Below are 25,233 nucleotides of genomic sequence, written 5' to 3' on the forward strand. Positions count from 1 at the left end.
TTATTTGTGGAGCATTAAAAATAGCATGGAGGACAAGGAGAGTTAGAGAGGAGAAGGGAGTTGGGGAAATTGGAAGGGGAGGTGAACCATGAGAGACTATGGACTCTGAAAAACAATCTGAGGGGTTTGAAGCGGCAGGGGGTGGGAGGTTGGGGGAACCAGGTGGTGGGTATTGGAGAGGGCACGGATTGCATGGAGCGCTGGGTGTGGTGCAAAAACAATACTGTTGAATACTGTACTGTTGAATACTGTTATACTGAAAATTAAAAATTAAAAATAAATAAATAATTTAAAAAAATAAAAAAAAATAGAACACTAAATAATTATTTTGGTGCATGGACCTTAGCCTTCTAATTTTGGATTTGACCGTTTGTATTTTTTGAGCTCTCTGATTAATGTTGTACTGTATATTATAGGAAATACAAAGAAACAGATGGTCCCTTTCCTTTAAAAAAATTATAATCTAGTTAGAAAGTATTATATAGCTAACAAAGGTAGCATTCAGGATTCTGTAGCATCATTTGGTAGCTTTTTCAGTGATTAAAAATAACACTAAACTCATCAGTTTAAGAAGGATAGTGGAGACCTAAATGGGACTAGATACTGACTCATTCTTCAGGTCTCAGCTCAAGAGTCACTTCCTTTAAGAATCCTTCCCTCCCATTCTGCTAGATTGTAAGTTTCTTGAGAACATGGGCAGTGTCTGTGTTTGCTCACCATTATGTCCCCTATGCCTTGCACTGTACCTGCCATACAGATATTCAACAAATATTTGTTAAATTACTAAATTAGGTTTATCTTGGGCCTTTGTGTCCTTTGTATCCCCTTAGCACATATTCATGCTCCACTATCTTCAGAGTTAGGGTTCCTGCCCCTAGGGGAAACCCTTCCTTTTTCTGTTAACTAGGAACTTTATTTTGCTTCATTAGAGTTTTTCTTGTGGTTAATATTTGGGTATAGAAGACTTCCTTATTTTTTCAGTAGAATCATATATATTGTAGACAAATTTTGAACTCTGAAATTTCTCTGCAATGTTCATCATTGTTGACTGCTGCTTTCTTTGGAATCTTTCCTTTTTGGTTTCAGCAATAGTGTATTGATCCAGAGCTCTGTATAACCCCTCTGGACATTTACATGATTTGTTAACAGAGATAATTTAACATAAAGAACAGTTAACTAGGTATAAATTTGTTAACTAGGTTTCTGAAAACAAAAGTACTCTCAAGTATCAAGAGAGGTAGCAAGTAGAGATGCTTCCCCTGCAGTTGGGGAACAAAGGTAAGAGATTGGAATTACTAAAGTTTTCCTGCTTCAAGACATGTGTATTCAACTGAAATTTAATCCAGGGCTTGTGTTCCTGAACTCAGAGGAAGGGCCTCAGCTGGTGCTGCTCTCTGTGAGCGTGTGTAGTGAGGCTGTTCAGCCAGCGCTGTTGCAAACTGAATTCAGCTGCTGCCATGGAAAAGCAGTTGCTGCTGTGGAAGTGCAGGACTGTTGCTGAAGTGACACCCACAGGAGCAGGAAGCTGACAGACAAAGCCTCTTCTTCCTCCATCTTGGCAGTCAGCTTCTAGCTGCTTCTGTTGGCAGAACCAGCTGGCAGAGCAGAACTGTGGCTTAAAGTCTCAGCCACAGTGTCACAAAGCAAAGTGTAGAAAGCTTACCTTAATAAGTGGAACAGTAAGAGAGCAAAAGGAAATTAGGTACTAGGGTATTAATAGTATAAAATGACTTGATTTTACAGTTTTTGAAACACTGACATCAATATTAAATAAAAGCAATTCTTAAATAACATCCCCAAATAGAAAAGAGGTAAGGGAAAAATTAAGCCTGAGAAAATTAAGGGCGATTCAGTAGATTTATAACTGTATACAAATCACAAAAATAGAGAAATGGCATAAATATAAGCCTTCCGATAAGTTAGTAGTTGCAGATTGTAAGATTAGATTTAAAAATCTATTTTTATTAATAGACTTTATTATTTTTATCTTTTAAAAAATTCATTTATTTTATTATTAATTAAACAAAATATTGTTTGTTTTAGGGGTATAGGTCTGTGATTCATCAGTCTTCTACAATACCCGGTGGTCCCCATGGCACATACCCTCCCCAGTGTCCCTCACCCAGTTACCCCATTTCCCCCCACCAGACTACCCTCCAGCAACCCTCAGTTTGTTTCCTAAGATTAAGAGTCTCTAGAATTGACTGTGGACTCTGAGGAACTAACTGAGGATTTTGGAGGGGAATGGGGTGGGAAGTTGGGTGAGTCTGGTGGTGGGTATTGTGGAGGGCATGTATTGCATGGAGCACTGGGTGTGGTACATAAATAATGAATTCTGGAACACTGAGATAAAATAAAAAAAAAAATCTCTAGGTTTTGTCTCCCTCTCTGGTTTCATCTTGTTTCATTTTTTCTTTTCTTCCCCTTGATCTTCCCTGTTTATTAAGTTCCACATATCAGTGAGAGCAATATAATAATTGTCTTTCTCTGACTGACTTACTTCACTTAGCATAATACCCTCTAGTTCCATCCATGTTGTTGCAAATGGCAAGATTTCATTTTTTTGATGGCCGTGTAATATTCCGTGGTATATATCTATCACATCATCTTTATCTGTTCATCTATTGATGGACATCTCGGCTCTTTGCATAGTTTGGCAATTGTAGACATTGCTGCTATAAACATTAGGGTACAGGTGCCCCTTCGGATCACTACATTTGTGTCTTTGGGTAAATACCCAGTAGTGCAATTGCTGGGTCGTAGGGTAGCTCTATTAATAAACTTTTTATTTATTTTTTACTTTTTATTTATTTATTTTTTAAATTTTTATTTATTTTTTTAATTTGAGAGAGAGAATGAGAGAGAAAGAGAACATGAGAAGGGGGCGGGTCAGAGGGAGAAGCAGACTCCCTGCTGAGCAGGGAGCCTGAGGCAGAACTTGATCCTGCAACTGCAGGATCATGACCTGAGCTGAAGGCAGTTGCTTAACCAACTGAGCCACCCAGGTGCCCTTACTAGACTTTTTAAAGAGAAGTTTTATGTTTAGAAATCAGAAGTCAGAATTCCCACATATACTTACCCTCCCATAGTTCTCCTGTATTAACGTTTTACATTAGTATGGTACATTTCTTTCACTTGACGAGCCAGTATTGGTATATTCTTATTAACTAAGGCCCATATTTACATTAGGATTCACTCTTTGTGTTGTGTTTTGAGTTCTCCATAACCCCTTTAGTCATTTTTTAGTGGTTTATCTTCTTTTTTGTTTGAATGTAGACATTCCCCAGGGAAATTTCCTTAGTTGTCTTTCTTGATGTAACCATTTCCATATGGCTTTCCCAGTTTCCTTATCAGTAAAATGGGAGGCTCATCTAGAAGCTTCTGAGGTTTTAACCCCCAGAGTTAAAGAGTGGCTGTGTCCAGTTCAGATTCATGACAGGTTTTTTCCCCAATCATCCCCTTTTCTCTGTGTGAGGTTCCTAAGTATTTTTAAGTCTACAAATGATCCTCTTGGTTATCCAGACTCAAAATCTTGATATACCTTCTGACTTCATCAAGGTGTACATCCATTTGTGTTAACAAATCCTTTTGTATTTTTTTTTTTTAATGTCTGTCTTACCATTTCTTCCACTGTATTGCAGGTCTATGTTTCCTTTCTCATTGCTTCCCTGCAGCAGCTGCTGCTGAACACTGAAGTCCTGTGATTTTTGGAGAGAGATTTAAGTGAGGCTGTGCTGGAAATGGGCCTCTATAAGTAGGGACCTACCTTGCTTATATCTGACAGAAAAGAAACTGAGGACATAATTCAGAGAGACTTGTTCTGTTAGTGCAGAAAGAGAATAAGCAATAATTTTTTCTTTCTTATTGCACTGTTATAGTAAATGCTTCTTAATGTGTTTTCCTTTTTAGCATCATGGGAGTTTTGAGTAACAAGTGTGGCTTTCAACTCCAATATCAAATGATTTTTTCAATATGGCTCCTGGCATTCAGTCCTCAAATGTGTGAACACCTGCGGCGCTATAATATCATTCCTGTCCTGTCTGATATTCTTCAAGAATCTGTCAAAGAGAAAGTGACAAGAATTATTCTTGCAGCATTCCGTGTAAGTGTTTTATTGTGTGTTTGTTTTTTTTTTTTTTTTTTCAGTTGTGTGTGTGTGGCATTTTTCCTGTGAAGTACATTTGAGGGCTTATAGCAGGTGGGAAAAAATTGCTTGTTCTCCATGTAGTTATGAAACTATGGGGCCTTGGTGAACACAGAGTAAAATCTCACTAATTCATTGTGGCATTGGGGACTGGGATTGGGGAATAGCCATTTAAGTGGATAAAATGTGTAGGAGATGTAATTGTATGTAATTGTATGATGTTCACATAGAGGAAATTCTTTTTCATTGCAGCGTTCCAAGACGCTGTTATGGAAGCTTTTCTCTTAAGGGGCCCTTGTTTTAATATAGAGTTGTATTTCAGATTCTGGATCTGCTGATGAGCTGATGAGTGTATTTCTGAAGCAACTCCAAAGATCTGTAATCATTTTGTTTAGTAAAATTTTCCTGTTAGGATATTAGAATTTGGGTGATATTTAAGTCAGCTTCCTCTCTTGAACAGTTGAGGGAATTGAGGACAAGAGGGGGACTAGAGTTAGAACCGGAATTCTAGCTCTTCTGGCCGCCAGGAAGCTATAACACAGAAATAAAGTATTAATCGGTTGTCCAGACGCAGTGTATTTGCTGTAGCAGTTGTGTGTTGATTATTTTGTTGGTCACCTTAGGATTTAATTGGGTTTCTGAGGGATGACTTGGCTGACCTAGTGTCTTTTAAGGATGCTACCCAAGAGTAATAATAGTGGGCAGTTCAGAGAGTGCTTACTCTGTGCAGTGCATCGTTTTAAGGCTTTACATTTGTTAACTCATTTAATGCTTACCATTGCCCTATAACATGATGATTATTGTTGTTCTTGTTAGTATATTGGTATCATTATTATTAGTATTGGTCTTCTCATTTTAAAAATGGGGATACTGAGAGAAGGCACATTGCTGATAGACATGCAAATCCAAGTTAATGGCTTCACAGTCTGCTTTTAACTATTATTTGCTCTTTATGCTTTCTTTAAATAAACAACAGCAAATCAAAACTAGAAAATAGTACAGATGTGTTGCAGAAATTTAAATAGCATAGACGTCACATTTGCCAAACATAGTGACTAACATCTTCCAGATTGTTCTAAGCACAGAGATAAATATATAAATAGGTGTGTAATTTTATTTTGTATTTAAAAATAAAATGACATCATATTATAAATACTGTTCCATAACTTTATTTTTAACAATATATAATGAATATGTGCTCATTTTCATATATGTGGGTCTTTAGTAATTTTTTAAATGTTTGCATTCTTCTGTGTTGATATAAAGTGGTTTCTTTAACCAGTGTCCTATGATGGGCATGTGGGGTGTTTTCAGTTTCTTCTACATGTCTACCCACTTTGATGAATATTTCTGTTGAGATACAGTTCTGTAGATGGAATTGTTGAATTAAGTAATAAACTTTTACAGTTTTGTTAGGGTAACATCAAATCACCTTTCATTAATGTGCAAATTTACCTTTCCATCAGCTACATATTGAGAGTGCATGCTTTTCCTTTCTTTCACTTGCATTTCTTTTAATTGTTGCGAAAGATGAGCTGAAAAGTGAAATCATTATTTTAAATTTGTATTCTGTTAATAATGAAGCTGAGCATTGTTTAGTATCTTTATCAGCTATTTCTGTTCTTCCTATAAATTGCTTACTCATAGCATTTGTCACCTTTAAAATTTTAAAATTTGACGTGTAGGAACTCTTTTCTAGATGTTTATAGTTAATAGCAATAATAACTAATGTTTATTGAGAGCTTATTCAGTGTCAGGCACTGTTCTTATTGCTTTAAATGTGTTACTCATTTAATCTCCCAAGAACTTCATGTAATGGGCATTATTTAGGCCTCAAGATTAAGTAATTTAAGTAATTTGCCAAAATAGCTAGGAAGTGGCAGAGCAGGAATTAAGTCTCCGGCAGTATAACTCATGCTCTCAACCATCATGCTAACCTGTCTTTGATGCTAAGAATAATAACTGTTGTAATTTATTAATGATTTTCATGCATTGCCTTATTTAATCTTCATGATCATCCAATACATTCTGTGATTATTTTAATGTTATAGATCAGGAAACCAGATTTGCAGATTGATTCCTCAGTTAGTAAGCAGTAGGATTGGAATTTGGAGTTTCAGTGAGTGCTGTCTGGCTCCAAAGCCACTATCTTAACAACTCTGTCATCTCCTTTGTTTCTTTTCTTAGTGCATTTTCTCAGGAATCTTAAGAGTGGCATTAAAAGGGAGGGAAACCATGAAAAGGAGAACTGTAGGTCCTGCTGAGAGAGGAATTTAGATTGCTTACTTGAAAATACATTCTTTTTCGGGGCATCTGGGTGGCTCAGTGGGTTGGGCCTCTGCCTTCAGCTCAGGTTATGATCTCAGGGTCCTGGGATCGAGTCCCACATTGGGCTCTCTGCTTAGCATGGAACCTGCTTCCTCTCTCTCTCTGCCTGCCTCTCTGCCTATTTGTGATCTCTCTCTATCAAGTAAATAAATAAAATCTTAAAAAAAAAAAGAAAATACATTCTTTTTCATGTAGAAATTGTTCTGTAGTTTACTCTTAAGAAATAGGTAAATGTGGTACCTTCTGTGCCTCACCATACTGGCTCTGCCTTTAGATTTTCTAGCAAACTATGTGAATTGTCAAGGTAAATTTCAGTTAAGTCCAGATAAGGTAATAATCAGTTTTATTTATTTTTATTTTTTTTAAGATTTTATTTATTTATTTGACAGGCAGAGATCACAAGTAGGCAGAGAGGCAGGCAGAGAGAGAGAAAGGAAGGGAAGCAGGCTCCCTGCTGAGCAGATAGCCTGATGCGGGGATCGATCCCAGGACCCTGGGATCATGACCTGAGCCGAAGGCAGAGGCTTAACCCACTGAGCCACCCAGGCGCCCCAATAATCAGTTTTAAATCAGAGTAGGTGTATTAATAAGACTTCATGCTGAAGTATTTTAGTAGCTAAGTTGAATATACTTCTTTTTTCTACTTGAGTGTTTCATTATTCATTGTCTTATTTATTTAATAAAGATGAAGAGTTCTAGAATTAGGATCTTCCAACAGTCTCCTTTCATTGCTAGAGCTCAATTTAATTCACAAAAACCAAGTTTTGAGTACCTTTTATATCTCAGCCATTATATAATTAATGGGGAACACAAATGCCTGAGATATAGCTTGACACTGGAAGGCTTGTAGTTTAGTGAAGACAGAATATGTAAGTAAATAATGTCAGTTTAATGCAGCATTAAGTAATGTACAAGAAGAAAAGTAATGTAAAAGAGGTGAGGGGGGCACCTGGGTGGCTCAGTCAGTTAAGTGTGTGCCTTCAGCTCAGGTCATGATCCTAGGGTCCGGGGATTGAGCCCCACATTGGGCTCCCTGCTTGGCAGGAAGCCTGCTTCTCCATCTCCCACTCCCCCTGCTGTATTCCCTCTCTCGTTGTGTTTCTCTCTGTCAAATAAATAAAATCTTAAAAGAAAAAAAAAGGTGGAGGGTGAGAATGGTGGGTTTAAGGAGAAGGTTTGGAGAAGAGAAGGCTCCCAGAGATTTTGGAAGGATGTTTTAATACAAAGGTGGAGAGAGGTTAATAAATGTTAACAAATAAAGAGGCTGACTTCTGGAATTGTCAGTAATTTGTTCTTGTAGATTGATTATTGATCGCCCCCTGTCCCCACCTTGAAGTGAATATTAAGGGAATAAATGGAGCACATAAGTCTGGCCGTTGAAGGTACAGTCCTGATTTGTGACCATTTGTTTCCTGAAGGAACAGACATGCTCTGTAAAATGGAGCATTTGCTTTGCTGATCTGTATTACCCTTCTGGGCATTGAACTGGTGGGGCCAACGTAAATCCTTCAGCCATCCTGTCACTTTATCAGCCTAAGGTGTATTCATGCTCTGGAGCATTACCCACCAAAGCCCAGTGCGTCTGAACAAGGCTCTGTCAGATCTGCTCTTGCTACTTTACTGTATATTGTGCCTACTCTGATGGACATGAGGGAGACCTGATTGCATTTTTTTTTTAAAGATTTTATTTATTTATTTGACAGAGAGAGATCACAAGTAGGCAGAGAGGCAGGCAGAGAGAGAGGAGAGAGAGGAGGAAGCAGGCTCTCCAAAATCATGAGCAGCAACAGCTAAGACTTGTGGATCATCCGACACCTCCAGAAGTTTTGTCAAAATTCTGAAATAAATTTAATCCAAAGAGAGACTGATTTCTAGTTGTTCTAGAGGGCACAACAGAGCACAGTGTATTTTCAGGTATCTCCTGAAAATAGACATTTACAAAAGGATTTTCTACAGCTCTTACTATTACACATAATATATTACATATGAGTTAGCAGTTTTCAAATCTTTACACATTATTATATCAGGTTACTTTCAAATTCATAATATATACCACACACAATCCCCAAAATATCAAAAAATCCCCAATATATAACTTTCCTGCTCTCTCAAAAAAGACAACTAGAATGTGAGTTAATATTATTTTAATATACAGTTACCAGTGAATCCTTGCCAATTATATTTTGAAGATTAATCATTTGTAAGACTTTTGTTAGTATTAAGAAGTTGCTTTAAGTTGTGATCAAGATGGAACATGAGCCCTCAGCATAGACATTCCCTGTGCCCCTCTCTCCCGCCTTCTTTCTCACTCCAATCTCAGGAAGAACTTGAACCTGAACTTCACAAGTAAAACAATGCAAAACAGCAAGTGAATGTTTCTGAGAAGATGGGCACCCAAATTCATAATCCTGGTTCCCTTGCAGTCCTTTCTCCACAGCAACTGCACAGGCAGAGTGAAACTACTGCAGGAGCCTGACAGTGTTTCTAAGAACAGGAGCCAACCAGACACAGAGAAGGCTCTCTTCTGCTGGGAGCTGGAGCCTTGAGCACTGATTTCTGCTTCCTCGAGGACCTTCAGGAAAAGGGTTCATCTCACCCAGGAGATATTTCAGGGTGCATGTTTCCTCAAGAGTGAAGGGAAAGAGGGAAATGTGCTACCCAGAATCCAATCCAGTGGGAGAGAGAGTCTTCAGCATGAGTGTGAGGGAGATCACTCAAGGAACAGATCATTCCTGTGTTACTGAAACTACTCAAGGACACAGAAATCGAAAGAAAGCTCAACTCATTCCACAAACAGAACATACTGGGATAATCAATCAGAATAAGTAATTATTTTAATTGCCAGGCAGAAGACCAACGTATTAAAAAACATGCTTTCTAATATGCCAGCAACAGTCACTCCCTTAGACACAGATACATGAAAACCTAACAGAAGTAGCTAATTCAATCAGTACAATACTGAGAGAATATCTTTTCAGTTCTCAGCTCAAATATCACCTCTTGCTTAAGAATCTCTGATCCCAAGATAATACCCTCCCCCTCATCATTTTCTATCCCCATTTCTTGATTTATTTTTCTTCACAGGACTCATCACCACCAGCCATGGTATTATGTAGTTTCTTGACTATCTGTTTAGTCTCCTTCTCTACAAAATACAATGTAAGCCTAATGACAATAAGAAATTAATTTCATTTGCCATTGTGTTTGCAACACCTAGAAAAGTACTGACCATACAACAGATGCTCTGCTGAGCAGAGAGCCTGATGCGGGGCTCGATCCCAGAACCCTGGGATCATGACCTGAGCCGAAGGCAGAGGCTTTAACCACTGAGCCACCCAGGCGCCCCTGATTGCATTTTTAAATTCTATTCATTATGGCTGAATACAGATTATATCTTTTCAACTCCATGTATTTATTTTCTGAAGGCTTAAAACTTGTCTTTGTTTTGAGTTTCTCCCTTGTTTCTCTTCCTTTCTGTCCTGTGGTAGTTATAGGAGTCTTTAATTTATTAAAAATTCCTGTCCCAAATTAAGCACCTGTAATTAAGAAAATGGAAAAAATTGATTTTTTCCTATTTATGAAAATAATATGCTTTATGGTTAAAAAAGGTACTGTAGAAAAATATTAAGAAAAATTATAAACATTAAACATAGTCTCACTCCCAGAAATGGAAGCCTATTGATATATATATATATATGTATATATATATATATATATATTTCAAGATTTTATTTATTTATTTGACAGAGAGAGATCACAAGTAGGCAGAGAGACAGGCAGAGCAAGGGGTGGTGGGGAAGCAGGCTTCCTGCTGAGCAGAGAGCCTGATGAGGGACTTGATCCCAGGACTTTGAGATCATGACCTGAGCCAAAGGCAGAGGCTTAACCCACTGAGCCACCCAGGCACCTAAGCCTTTTGATATTTTAATACCTGTAATTTATGATCTTTGTTCCCTTTCTACATGGTGGATCAACTTTGGATGAATTGTAGTGGGCACTGAAAACAGTGGTTAAGAGGGGGTCTGAATTATCATCTCTTCGCAGATCATGCTTGGGCAGATCACGCTGGGTGTCAGTTTCTACGAAGAGTGTGTGCACTCAGATTGGTGGTAGTGTGTATGCCCAGCATGCACAGTGGGTTCTTGTTCATGTTCATTGGGCTCTTGGGCTGGCTTCTGTGCCTTTGGCAAATTTGCTTAGCCTTTCCATGCTTCAGGTTTGTATGTCTGGTGAGAGTAGTATCATCTGTCTTAAGTCTCTCATTGGACTTTATGCTTATATGATAATGCCCTTTGAAAAAATAAATGTCTGCTAAATGAGTACTTGGCACATAGTAGGCCCTCGATAAGTATTACAAGTATCTGTGACTGTATGAGTATAAAGAGTCGGCTAGTGGTATTGAATTTATTGGTATTTTTATTGTTTTTTTTTTTTTTATTGACTGAGTTAAATCCCTTTTTAAATTTTTGGCTGCTTTGCTTGGTTCTCATGTTAAAAAATATGATAATAAAATTCAGTGACAGAATATCTACTTGCAAATACTTCTGCACTGAGAATGAACCTACCCATGAGTCTCCTACTCTAGCTTTCATGAGTATTTAAGGTTACTGATATGTTAGAATTTTATTAAAGTGTTCTATTTAACAAAACTTACTGTGGAAAGCAAGACTAGAAGGAGAGAGTTCCCATTTTCTGTTAGTGCACAGGCTTTTTTTCAAAATTGGAAACTCTTCCTAAGTTGTCATGAAAACTCCTTTTGAAAATGAGATATATTTAGTAATTGCTAAATTGCTCAGAAAGTTATTTACCCTTAGCTCAATGTCTGCAATTAGATTATCCTAAAAAGGTGACTTGGATCATTATTTTTATTTTTATTTTTTTTTATTAAGTAGTTTTTATTTTTTATTTTATTTTATTTAATTTTTTAATTTTTTATTTTTTCAGCATAACAGTATTCATTATTTTTGCACCACACCCAGTGCTCCATGCAATCCATGCCCTCTACAATACCCACCACCTGGTGCCCCCAACCTCCCACCCCCCACCCCTTCAGAATTCTCAGATCGTTTTTCAGAGTCCATAGTCTCTCATGGTTCACCTCCCCTTCCAATTTCCCTCAACTCCCTTCTCCTCTCCATCTCCCCTTGTCCTCCATGCTATTTGTTATGCTCCACAAATAAGTGAAACCATATGATAATTGACTCTCTCTGCTTGACTTATTTCACTCAGCATAATCTCTTCCAGTCCCGTCCATGTTGCTACAAAACTAGGGTATTCATCCTTTCTTTTTTCTTTTTTTTTTTTTTTTTTTACAGCTTAATAAACATATATTTTTATCCCCAGGGGTACAGGTGTGCGAATTGCCAGGTTTACACACTTCACAGCATACTACTACTACTACTACTACACTACTCACCATAGTACATACCCTCCCCAATATCCATAACCCCACCCCCCACTCCCAACCCCCTCCTCCCATCAACCCTCAGTTTGTTTTGTGAGATTAAGAGTCACTTATGGTTTGTCTCCCTCCCAATCCCATCTTGTTTCATTTACTCTTCTCCTACCCCTTCAACCCCCCATGTTGCATCTCCTCTCCCTCATATCAGGGAGATCATATGATAGTTGTCTTTCTCTGATTGACTTATTTCGCTAAGCACGATACCCTCTAGTTCCATCCACATCGTTGCAAATGGCAAGATTTCACTTCTTTTGATGGCTGCATAGTATTCCATTGTGTATATATACCACATCTTCTTTATCCATTCGTCTGTAGATGGACATCTAGGTTCTTTCCATAGTTTGGCTATTGTAGACATTGCTGCTATAAACATTAGGGTACACGTGCCCCTTCGGATCACTACGTTTGTATCTTTAGGGTAAATACACAGCAGTGCAATTGCAGGGTCATAGGGTAGTTCTATTTTCAACATTTTGAGGAACCTCCATGCTGTTTTCCAGAGTGGTTGCACCAGCTTGCATTCCCACCAACAGTGTAGGAGGGTTCCCCTTTCTCTGCATCCTCACCAGCATCTGTCATTTCCTGACTTGTTAATTTTAGCCATTCTGACTGGTGTGAGGTGATATCTCATGGTGGTTTTGATTTGTATTTCCCTGATGCCGAGTGATATGGAGCACTTTTTCATGTGTCTGTTGGCCATCTGGATGTCTTCTTTGCAGAAATGTCTGTTCATGTCCTCTGCCCATTTCTTGATTGGATTATTTGTTCTTTGGGTGTAGAGTTTGCTAAGTTCTTTATAGATTTTGGACACAGGCCTTTATCTGATATGTCATTTGCAAATATCTTCTCCCATTTTGTCAGTTGTCTTTTGGTTTTGTTAACTGTTTCCTTTGCTGTGCAAAAGCTTTTGATCTTGATGAAGAACCAATAGTTCATTTTTGCCCTTGCTTCCCTTGCCTTTGGTGATGTTCCTAGGAAGATGTTGCTGCGGCTGAGGTCGAAGAGGTTGCTGCCTGTGTTCTCCTCAAGGATTTTGATGGATTCCTTTCTCACATTGAGATCCTTCATCCATTTTGAGTCTATTTTCGTGTGTGGTGTAAGAAAATGATCCAATTTCATTTTTCTGCATGTGGCTGTCCAATTTTCCCAACACCATTTATTGAAGAGGCTGTCTTTTTTCCATTGGACATTCTTTCCTGCTTTGTCGAAGATGAGTTGACCATAGAGTTGAGGGTCCATTTCTGGGCTCTCTATTCTGTTCCATTGATCTATGTGTCTGTTTTGTGCCAGTACCATGCTGTCTTGATGATGACAGCTTTGTAATAGAGCTTGAAGTCCGGAATTGTGATGCCCCCAACTTTGGCTTTCTTTTTCAATATTCCTTTGGCTATTCGAGGTCTTTTCTGGTTCCATATAAATTTTAGGATTATTTGTTCCATTTCTTTGAAAAAAATGGATGGTACTTTGATAGGAATTGCATTAAATGTGTAGATTGCTTTAGGTAGCATAGACATTTTCACAATATTTATTCTTCCAATCCAGGAGCATGGAACATTTTTCCATTTCTTTGTGTCTTCCTCAATTTCTTTCATGAGTACTTTATAGTTTTCTGAGTATAGATTCTTAGTCTCTTTGGTTAGGTTTATTCCTAGGTATCTTATAGTTTTGGGTGCAATTGTAAAAGGGATTGACTCCTTAATTTCTCTTTCTTCTGTCTTGTTGTTGGTGTAGAGAAATGCAACTGATTTCTGTGCATTGATTTTATATCCTGACACTTTACTGAATTCCTGTACAAGTTCTAGCAGTTTTGGAGTGGAGTCTTTTGGGTTTTCCACATATAGTATCCTATCATCTGCAAAGAGTGATAGTTTGACTTCTTCTTTGCCGATTTGGATGCCTTTAATTTCCTTTTGTTGTCTGATTGCTGAGGCTAGGACTTCTAGTACTATGCTGAATAGCAGTGGTGATAACGGACATCCCTGCCGTGTTCCTGACCTTAGCGGAAAAGCTTCAGTTTTTCTCCATTGAGAATGATATTTGCGGTGGGTTTTTCATAGATGGCTTTGATAATATTGAGGTATGTGCCATCTATCCCTACACTTTGAAGAGTTTTGATCAGGAAGGGATGCTGTACTTTGTCAAATGCTTTTTCAGCATCTATGGAGAGTATCATATGGTTCTTGTTCTTTCTTTTATTAATGTGTTGTATCACATTGATTGATTTGCGGATGTTGAACCAACCTTGCATCCCTGGAATAAATCCCACTTGGTCGTGGTGAATAATCCTTTTAATGTACTGTTGAATCCTATTGGCTAGTATTTTGGCGAGAATTTTTGCATCTGTGTTCATCAAGGATATTGGTCTGTAGTTCTCTTTTTTGTTGGGATCCTTGTCTGGTTTTGGGATCAAGGTGATGCTGGCCTCATAAAATGAGTTTGGAAGTTTTCTTCTATTTCTATTTTTTGGAACAGTTTCAGGAGAATAGGAATTAGTTCTTCTTTAAATGTTTGGTAGAATTCCCCCGGGAAGCCGTCTGGCCCTGGGCTTTTGTTTGTTTGGAGATTTTTGATGACTGTTTCAATCTCCTTACTGGTTATGGGTCTGTTGAGGCTTTCTATTTCTTCCTGGTTCAGTTGTGGTCGTTTATATGTCTCTAGGAATGCATCCATTTCTTCCAGATTGTCCAATTTGTTGGCGTAGAGTTGCTCATAGTATGTTCTTATAATTGTCTGTATTTCTTTGGTGTTCGTTGTGATCTCTCCTCTTTCATTCATGATTTTATTTATTTGGGTCCTTTCTCTTTTCTTTTTGATAAGTCTGGCCAGGGGTTTTATCAATCTTATTAATTCTTTCAAAGAACCAGCTCCTACTTTCGTTGATTTGTTCTATTGTTTTTTTGGTTTCTATTTCATTGATTTCTGCTCTGATCTTTATGATTTCTCTTCTCCTGCTGGGTTTAGGGTTTCTTTCTTGTTCTTTCTCCAGCTCCTTGAGGTGTAGGGTTAGGTTGTGTACCTGAGCCCTTTCTTGTTTCTTGAGAAAGGCTTGTACCGCTATATATTTTCCTCTCAGGACTGCCATTGCTGTGTCCCACAGATTCTGAACCGTTGTGTTTTCATTATCATTTGTTTCCATGAATTTTTTCAATTCTTCTTTAATTTCCTGGTTGACCCATTCATTCTTTAGAAGGATGCTGTTTAGTCTCCATGTATTTGGGTTCTTTCCAAATTTCGTCTTGTTATTGAGTTCTAGCTTTAGAGCATTGTGGTCTGAAAATATGCAGGGAATGATCCCAATCTTTTGATACCGGTTGAGACCTGATTTAGGACCGAGGATGTGATCTATTCTGGAGAATGTTCCATGTGCACTAGAGAAGAATGTGTATTCTGTTGCTTTGGGATGAAATGTTCTGAATATATCTGTGATGTCCATCTGGTCCAGTGTGTCATTTAAGGCCTTGATTTCCTTGTTGATCTTTTGCTTGGATGATCTGTCCATTTCAGTGAGGGGAGTGTTAAAGTCCCCTACTATTATTGTATTCTTGTCGATGTGTTTCTTTGATTTTGTTATTAATTGGTTTATATAGTTGGCTGCTCCCACGTAGGGGCATAGATATTTAAAATTGTTAGATCTTCTTGTTGGACAGTTCCTTTGAGTATGATATAGTGTCCTTCCTCATCTCTTATTATAGTTGTTGGCTTAAAATCTAATTGATCTGATATAAGGATTGCCACTCCTGCTTACTTCTGATGTCCATTAGCATGGTAAATTCTTTGCCACCCCCTCACTTTAAACCTCGAGGTGTTTTCAGGTTTAAGATGATTTTCTTGTAGGCAACATATAGATGGGTTTTGTTTTTTTATCCATTCTGATACCCTGTGTCTTTTGAATGGGGCATTTAGCCCATTAACATTCAGGGTAAGTATTGAGAGATATGAATTTAGTGCCATTGTATTGCCTGTAAGGTGACTGTTATTGTATATTGTCTCTGTTTCTTTCTGATCTACTACTTTGAGGGTCTCTCTTTGCTTAGAGGACCCCTTTCAATATTTCCTGTAGAGCTGGTTAGGTATTTGCAAATTCTTTCAGTTTTTGTTTGTCCTGGAAGCTTTTAATCTCTCCTTCTATTTTCAATGATAGCCTAGCTGGATATAGTATTCTTGGCTGCATGTTTTTCTCATTTAGTACTCTGAATATATCATGCCAGCTCTTTCTGGCCTGCCAGGTCTCTGTGGATAAGTCTGCTGCCAATCTAATATTTTTACCATTGTACGTTACAGACTTCTTTTCCCGGGCTGCTTTCAGGATCTTTTCTTTGTCACTAAGACTTGTCAATTTGACTATTAGGTGACGGGTGTGGACCTATTCTTATTGATTTTGAGGGGGGTTCTCTGAACCTCCTGGATTTTGATGCTTGTTCCCTTTGCCATATTGGGGAAATTCTCTCCAATAATTCTCTCCAATATACCTTCTGCTCCCCTCTCTGTTTCCTCTTCTTCTGGAATCCCAATTATTCTAATGTTGTTTCGTCTTATGGTGTCACTTATCTCTCGAATTCTCCCCTCGTGGTCCAGTAGCTGTTTGTCCCTCTTTTGCTCAGCTTCTTTATTCTGTGTCGTTTGGTCTTCTATATCGCTAATTCTTTCTTCTGCCTCATTTATCCTAGCAGTGAGAGCCTCCATTTTTGATTGCACCTCATTAATAGCTTTTTTGATTTCAACTTGGTTAGATTTTAGTTCTTTTATTTCTCCAGAAAGGGCTTTTATATCTCCCGAGAGGGTTGCTTTAATATCTTCCATGCCTTTTTCAAGCCCGGCTAGAACCTTGAGAATCGTCATTCTGAACTCTATATCTGACATATTACAATGTCTGTATTGATTAGGTCCCTAGCCTTTGGTACTGCCTCTTGTTCTTTTTTTTGTTGTGAATTTTTCCGCCTTGTCATTTTGTCCAGATAAGAGTTTATGAAGGAGCAAGTAAAATACTAAAAGGGTGGCAACAACCCCAGGAAAATATGCTTTAGCCAAATCAGAAGAGATCCCGAATTGTGAGGGGGGAGAAAGGGGATAAAAAGGGTTCAAAAAGAAAAAAAAAAATCTATTTAAAAAAAGAAAGCCGATAAAGAAAAAATATAAAAAGAGGAAAAAATATATATATATTAGATAAACTATTTAAAAAACGTTAAAAAAGGAAACGGTAAAAGTTAAAAATATTTAGCAGAAGAAGAGAAAAAGAAAAAAAATTAAATTAACTGCAAGGCTAAAAAATCATGGGGAGAAAGCCATGAGTTCTGTGCTTTGCTTTCTTCTCCTCTGGAATTCCGCTGCTCTCCTTGGTATTGAAACTGTACTCCTGGGTAGATTAACTTGGTCCTGGCTGGGTTTCCCGTTGATCTTCTGGGGGAGGGGCCTGTTGTAGTGATTCTCAAGCGTCTTTGCCCCAGGCGGAGTTGCACCGCCCTTACCCGGGGCCGCGCTGAGTCATCTGCTTGGGTTCGCTTTCGGGAGCTTTTGTTCCCTGAGTGCTTTCCGTAGAGTCCGGAGGACGGGAATGAAGATGGCGGCCTCCCGGTCTCCGGCCCGGAGGAGCCGAGAGCCCGGGGCCCCACTCCTCAGTGCGCCCTCAGAGAACAGCGCCAAATGACTCCCGTCACCCTGGCCTCCGGCCGCGCTCCGACCCGACCGAGCCTGTGACCGGTTCAAGGCAACCCTGAGCTGAGAGTCACTCCTCGGCTCTGTCTCTGCAGCCGGCTTCCCCGTTCTAATACCGGTAAGCTCTTCGACACTGAGACACCCCCGATCCTTCTGCGACCCTGCGGGACCTGAGGCCGCGCTTACCCGGCCTGGGCTTCACCCCGGTTAAGCCTCTGGAGCGATGTCCCTCAGCGGAACAGACTTTTAAAAGTCCTTATTTTGCTCCATTGCTCCGCCGCTCGCCGGGAGCCGGCCCCTCCCCCCGAGGTCTATCTTCCCGTCGCTTTGGATTCACTTCTCCGCCAGTCCTACCTTGCAGAAAGTGGTTGATTTTCTGTTTCTGGAATTGCTGTTCTTCTTCTCTTCAATCTCCCGTTGGATTTGTAGGTGTTTGCAATCTTTAGATAAGGTATTTAGCTGATCTCCCGCTACCCGAAGTAGTCTCAGCCTGCTACTTCTCCGCCATCTTGACTCCTCCCCGACTTGGATCATTATTATTTACTTTTTTCTTTGTATGACTTTCTTTTCTGGGAAATAAATCAACAGTTGTCTAACTAATTAACTTGCAAATGAATAGTATTTTTCAGTTTATATCTACTTATCCTTTTTTGTATGTTATATATTTTAAAATGTTTGTTCTAAATGTTGATGATTGTAAACATTTATCAAAAGTTATTTCTTCCTATAATTTGATAATAAGGTAACTTGTTTTTTAAAGGTAAGATGTGGAAGAGAGAATGGTCTAAAAGTCAGGGTCTTAATTTAGCTCTTCTGTTGTTTGAAAGAGTAGATCTCTACACTTTTTTTCCCCCTCAGTTTTCATAAATTTACACTTTGTTTAAATTTTTTTTTTTTATTTATTTGAGAGAGAGCAGAAGAGGGGGAAGAGGCAGAGGGAGGAGAAGCAGACACCCCACTGAGCAGGGAGCCAGAGGTGGGGCTTGAGTCCAGGACCCTCACTGAGATCCTGACGTGAGCTGAAGGCAGATGCTTAACCGACTGAGCCACTTAGGTGCCCCAATAAACTTGTATTTTCTAATAAATATTATTTAGGTAATATAGTAGCTTCTGTGAGTTTATTAGTAAGAAATCAGTTACTAGTAATTTATAGTAACGGATTAAGATCTAATCTAAAGCTCAGGATAAGCTGCCTTAAATATAATATATATGGTCATTTTTTATCTGAGCCTACAAATCCTGCTTAATATTTTGCTCCTGCCTAGTTCCTCTTCCCTCTCATTAATTTTCATTTTAGATCTTTATTATGTAAAATAAAGGGCCCATTGGAAGCAGGTATTTCTAATATTGCCGCATCATAGAAGAGAGGTGTTAGTTGATATTAATTGAATCCTACCTTTGAGATTCTCCCTCTGTCTTCTTATCCTTTTCCTTCTCCCATCCACTCTTTCTTCATCTTTCATGGATTATTTTATTCATCTATCAGATGTTTACTAAAGACCAATTGTGGTAACGGGCAATGTGTTAGTTACTCAGCAAATAGAACAATGAATAAGATAAGATACTTTTTCTCAGGATTTTGTATTGTGTTTAAATGCTTGTCCTTAGGGGTGCCTGGTCGGCTCAGTTGGTCAAGTGGCTGCCTTCCGCTCAGGTCAAGATCCCGGGGTTTTGGGATTGAGCATCGGGCTTTCCTGCTCAGCAAGGACTCTGCTTCTCCCTCTGCCCCTCCTACTGCTCATGTATGCACTCTCTCTCTCTCATCTAAATAAATCTCTAAAAAAAAATTCTTGTCTTTATGCAGTGACTTCATGAAGTCATCATGAAGAAGGTTTACAACATAAAAAGCTCAAAAAGTCCCAAAGAACTATGGAGCCGGACTGAGGTTCTTAGTGTTTTTTCTTTACTTTTCTTTTCTTTTTTTTTTTTTTTTGACCTGTCTAGATTGCTTATCTACTTTTTATGGAAATTTGAGAAGTACAATAGTGTAGCTCTTTTCTGATTTTCCTTTCAGTATGGTTTATTAGAAAGAGTGTAGTCTCTGCAGTGGATAAGATGTCAGTGTGAATTCGATGCTGTGTTTTTGGGAGAATGACCTGAACTTAGAATGAATTTTTCTGTCTGTGAAAGGTCGTTAGTAATACTTAACTCATTTTGAGATTAAGGAAGGATTCAGTGAGACAGCAGGAGCCTGCCAATAGTAAATATACAGTTTTTGCCTTTTCTCTCCAGAAAGTCAGAGAATAATAGCAATTTGCCTATTAAATCCCCTACCTCTGTAAATTGAGTTCTTGCTTGGTGTTGAACATAGGCAAAGATTCAATGCTGACCTGTTTGATTTAGAAGAGGCAGCATGAATATTTAAGTAACATTTAACAAGATTTAAAAACCTTATTTAAACTTTATTTACAGTTTGAATTTTGTACCCACAGCACATGGAACTAATTATTAGGCTAATTCCTGGGCTTCTGTTATCTCATTTGGATTTCAGATTATGTAAAATAGACTCAATCTCTTGGCAAGAATATTGGTTTTTTAGACTCTGCTGTGCTAAATTTGGAACAGCACAGTCATTAGGGGAATATTCTAAGGGCCGAAAATCAGAAGAATATCTTTAGACATCCATAACTTTAATGTACACAACTGAGTTAAAATTAAGTTGTTAGTAGTGGCATAGTAAAGCCATTTGACTTAGACCATCAGTAGGTGAAAATATGATGTGTCTTTTTTTTTTTCTTTATCATTCTCACATTCCTGTAATGTTAAAGAAGATTCACTGATGAGGTTGTTTAAGGATGGCCTAGTCATGTATTTTTTCCCACATCTTGAAACTCAGGAAGGAAATTTTTGTGCTGAAGACTTTAGGAAGCTAGCTGAGTTGCTGTGAGCTGGAAAAATGGCTAATTATTTTTTTTTCCATTTGGCTTGGTGAATTTTATTTTTGAAAATGTCAGTCTCACTTATTCATAGCAGGTACTGGACTCCAGGTCTCTGCAAATGTTATTCTGTTGGTTAAATTGATTTGTCAATCTTTAGTTCCTAAAATAAATTAGTATGTTTTGAGCCTGTGGCTGAAAGAGACATCGAAGATCATATTTGTTGTTTAGAGTTTTACATCGGTTGTGAGTATTATTTCTCTTTCTGGCTCCACTTAGTCAAGAGCCTATGTAATATGTCAGATAATAAGATAAATTATATTTTTACAACTCAGTGGTTTTCAGAAAGGCTTAGTTCAAAAGAAATACCACCAAATTGGACTTCGATTTTTATTGGCTATAGTAGTCATGATATTTAATTTACACCCACACACATTAACACGCAGACACAGACCTGTACTTACCTACATCTTTCTGTGCAGGCTGTTTATAGTTGTCGCCCTTTCAGGTAGGTACACCCTAGTTCAAGTGCATGGGTGCTGTTTTGCCTACTGCTTTGGCATGGAAGTATTGTTATCAAAAAATTTTACTCCTTGGGCGCCTGGGTGGCTCAGTGGGTTAGAGCCTCTGCCTTCGGCTCAGGTCATGATCCCAGGGTCCTGGGATCGAGCCCTGCATCAGGCTCTCTGCTCAGCGGGGAGCCTGCTTCCTCCTCTCTCTCTGCCTGCCTTTCTGCCTGCTTGTGATCTCTGTCAAATAAATAAATAAAATCTTTAAAAAAAAATTTTTTACTCCCAAGTCTGTACCTCATTCCTTATTTCAGGGATTTATCTATCTTGCTCATTAGGTACCAAGTTTGAATGAGGTATAGTAATATTGAGACAGTTTTTAATCTCATGGTAAGTGTTTATACAGTGATACTTCAAGTGTGATGTGCATGTCAGTGCAGAGCTGTGAACTGTTAGCAGTCTGCAGTGGGTACATATAGAAAGTAAGGGTTAGCTGTTAGAAGCTTACAGTAACTTGATGGAATAGTTGCATATCTGTCAAATTTAGTAATATGAAATTTGAGCTTATATTTTGTGTGTATTTTAAAATGCATTTTTCTAGAAAGTCATTTTTATTGTATTTTATAGAAGTATTTGTTCATGACTAATTGGAAGTTAAAAAACAAACACAACTGGTTTTCACCACAGATGGTTTGAGAAGTCCTGTTATAATTTGATATAATATAATATAATATAATATAATATAATATATAAGCCCTGTTTTGTATAATTTCACAAGGCTAGCAGTTCTGGTGAAGGAAAGAGCTGAATTATCACATGATTCCTCTGTGCTCTTAGGGAAGATTTCTGCACCTTTACTTGGACAAAAAGATAAAAATGATATATTTATACTTTTGAGTTTGTTGAGGTGAAGGTGACATTGAATTTTAGGGCCTTTAAAGAGTACATTGCTGCTGGATTATCTAGGTTTGTTTTTGGCAAGTTCAGTTTCTTAAGTGCTTTTCATAATTCATTCAATCCTTTTTATTCTTTTTAATGAGAGCCAAAGATGAAATTAAAACATAAAGGGAAAATGATAAGGCTCATTGACTGATTTGACATAAGGTTAAAGTAAAGGGGAGAATCAAGTATGACCAAGTTCTAGAGTACTATTATTTTGGAGAATTGAGAGAAGAGGTGGTTTTAGAAGAATATAATAGTGGTATTCTATGTTAGTTATTATATTGACTGTGTTGAGGTTAGAGTTGAAATCACTAGTTATGCTAATACCTCAAATATGAAATTTAATTCTCTAGTCAGCAGATAGGTAGTAAAAATAACAAAGGATCAGATGAGCAAGAGTTTTGGTATGTTTCTAAAGTTAGAAGAAAGTAGTAAGAAAAATAACTTGAAAAAGTAACAGAAAATTCAGTAAAATAATCTAAAGTCTTAACAAAAGCAAAGGAAGAAGGGAAGACTTTCATAAAGGGAGAGGGTATCAGAATTTAGGGCTCCCCACAGAATAAGGTCTGTAATTGAATTTCATTATGGCCAGGGAACATACTCTAATTAAAGTTTCAATTCTTGGAAATTTGAGACTTGTTTTATGGCTCATCTTATGGTCTTTCATGGTGAGGGTACCAAGTGAAGAGGGGAAAAATTGTTTTTTATATTTATTCAGCTATTTATCATATCTGCGGTTCTTTCTTTCCTGTAGATTCATCTTTCCATTGTACAGTGTCATTTTCTGCCACCTGCAGAATTTCCCTTAGTTCAGGGCTCATCAGTCTGTAATAGTTCATGGGCCAAATCTGGCCCACCACCGGTTTTTATAAGTAAAGCTTTGTTGGAACACTGCTATGCTTATTTATTTATTTATTTTTTGTATTTTGTATACCTGCTTTTGCACTGTAATTGCAGAAATGAATAGCTGTGATAGAGACCTCAACACCTAAAATATTGACTATTTGGCCCTTCTTAGAAAGTCTGCCCACCCATGCTTCAGCATGTCTTCTACCACATGTCTGCTAGTGACCAGTTATCTTAATTTCAATATCTAAAAATTGTTTATTTACCTTTATTCTTTAAAAATTGAGATACAGGGGCGCCTGGGTGGCTCAGTGGGTTAAAATCTCTGCCTTTGGCTCAGGTCATGATCCCAGGGTCCTGGTATTGAGCCCCTCATCAGGCTCTCTGCTCAGCAGGGAGCCTGCTTCCCTTCCTCTCTCTCTGCCGGCCTCTCTGCCTACTTGTGATCTCTCTCTGTCAGATGAATAAATGAAATCTTTAAAAAAAAATAAAAAATAAAAATTGAGATATAATTGACATACATTTTATTATCAAATAATAATTTGATATTTGTATATATTGTAAAATGATCACCACAGTAAGTCTAATTAATAATTAACAACATGTATTACCACACATAGTTACAAATTTTTTTTCTTGTGATGAGAACTTTTAGGATCTACTTTCTTAGCACCTTTCCGGAATACATATAGTATTATTAACTACAGTCGTCATGCTGTATATTGTATCCCCAGACTTACTTATTTTATTTTATTTTTCAAAAGATTTTATTTACTTATTTGATAGCGTGCATGTGCACAAGCAGGGGGAGTGGCAGGCAGAGGGAGAGGGAGAAGCAGGCTCTTTGTCAGACAGAGAGCCTGGCGTGGGTTGTGAGCCAAAGGCAGATACCCAACTAACTGAGCCAGACAGGCACCCAGGACTTCCTTATTTTGTGACTGGAAATTTGTACCTTTTAATCCCCTTCACTTAGTTTGTTTCCCTTCTCCCCCTACCACCCCCACCCCCCAATCTGGCAATCACCACTCTGTTTTCTGTATCTATGAGTTTGGGTTTTTTTTTAACTGAATTTTTTTCTTTTTTTAACCTTCCACATATAAATGAGATCATATAGCATTTGTCTTTCTCTGACATTTCACTTAGCATAATGACCTGAAAGTCTATCCATGATGTCACAAATGGAAATATTTCCTTTTTTTTTAATGGCTGGATAATATTCCATTTTTTTTTGTGTGTATATATATATATATATACCTATATAGATATATATATATATATGTACACTCATATACCCCATTTTCTTTATCCACTCATCCTTCCATGGATAGGTAGATTATCCCCAAATCTTGGCTATTGTGAATAATGGTGAAATAAACATGGGAATGCAGGTAATCTCTGCAGATAATAATACAGATATCCTCTGTTTTTACTTTTTTTGGATAAATATCTAGGAGTAGAATGTCTGGAGCATATAGTAGTTCTCTTTTTAATTTTTTGAGGTACCTGCATATCGTATTCCACAGAGGCTGTACCAGTTTGTATTCTCATCAACAGTGCACAAGTGTGCACTTTTCTCCATAACCTTGGCAACACCTGTTGTCTTTTGTTTTTTTGATGATAGCCATCCTAACATATGTGATATTCTATTTTTTCTTTTTTTTTAAATTTTATTTTTTATAAACATATAGTATATTTTTATCCCCAGGGGTACAGGTCTGTGAATCTCCCGGTTTATACACTTCATAGCACTCACCATAGCACATACCCTCCCCAGTGTCCATAACCCCAGCCCCCCTCTCCCAACCCCCTCCCCCCATCAACCCTCAGTTTGTTTTGTGAGATTAAGAGTAACTTTTGGTTTGTCTCCCTCCCAATCCCATCTTGTTTCATTTACTCTTCTCCTACCTCCTTAACCCCCCATGTTGCATCTCTTCTCCCTCATATCAGGGAGATCATATGATAGTTGTCTTTCTCTGATTGACTTATTTCGCTAAGCATGATACCCTCTAGTTCCATCCACGTTGTCGCAAATGGCAAGATTTCATTTCTTTTGATGGCTGCATAGTATTCCATTGTGTATATATACCACATCTTCTTTATCCATTCATCTGTTGATGGATATCTAGGTTCTTTCCATAGTTTGGCTATTGTAGACATTGCTGCTATAAACATTCGGGTGCACGTGCCCCTTTGGATCACTACGTTCGTTTCTTTAGGGTAAATACCCAGCAGTGCAATTGCAGGGTCATAGGGTAGTTCTATTTTCAACATTTTGAGGAACCTCCATGCTGTTTTCCAGAGTGGTTGCACCAGCTTGCATTCCCACCAACAGTGTAGGAGGGTTCCCCTTTCTCTGCATCCTCACCAGCATCTGTCATTTCCTGACTTGTTAATTTTAGCCATTCTGACTGGTGGTGAGGTGATATCTCATGGTGGTTTTGATTTGTATTTCCCTGATGCCGAGTGATATGGAGC

At 38.1% G+C, this 25,233-nt stretch overlaps 1 protein-coding gene across 4 annotated transcripts in view; it reads left to right on the forward strand.

Annotated features, from left to right (window-relative positions):
* Positions 1–25,233, forward strand: part of ATP6V1H (ATPase H+ transporting V1 subunit H) — a 155,578-nt gene that overhangs the window by 45,320 nt on the left and 85,025 nt on the right. For all 4 annotated transcript variants that reach the window (XM_047727107.1, XM_047727110.1, XM_047727109.1 and 1 more), the window contains one exon: positions 3,910–4,102. In XM_047727107.1, coding sequence (XP_047583063.1) covers positions 3,910–4,102 — 193 coding nt within the window. The remainder of the gene's footprint in view (positions 1–3,909; positions 4,103–25,233) is intronic.

Source organism: Lutra lutra, chromosome 4 (assembly GCF_902655055.1).
Source record: "Lutra lutra chromosome 4, mLutLut1.2, whole genome shotgun sequence".
In the NCBI taxonomy this organism is placed as follows: Eukaryota; Metazoa; Chordata; class Mammalia; order Carnivora; family Mustelidae; genus Lutra; species Lutra lutra.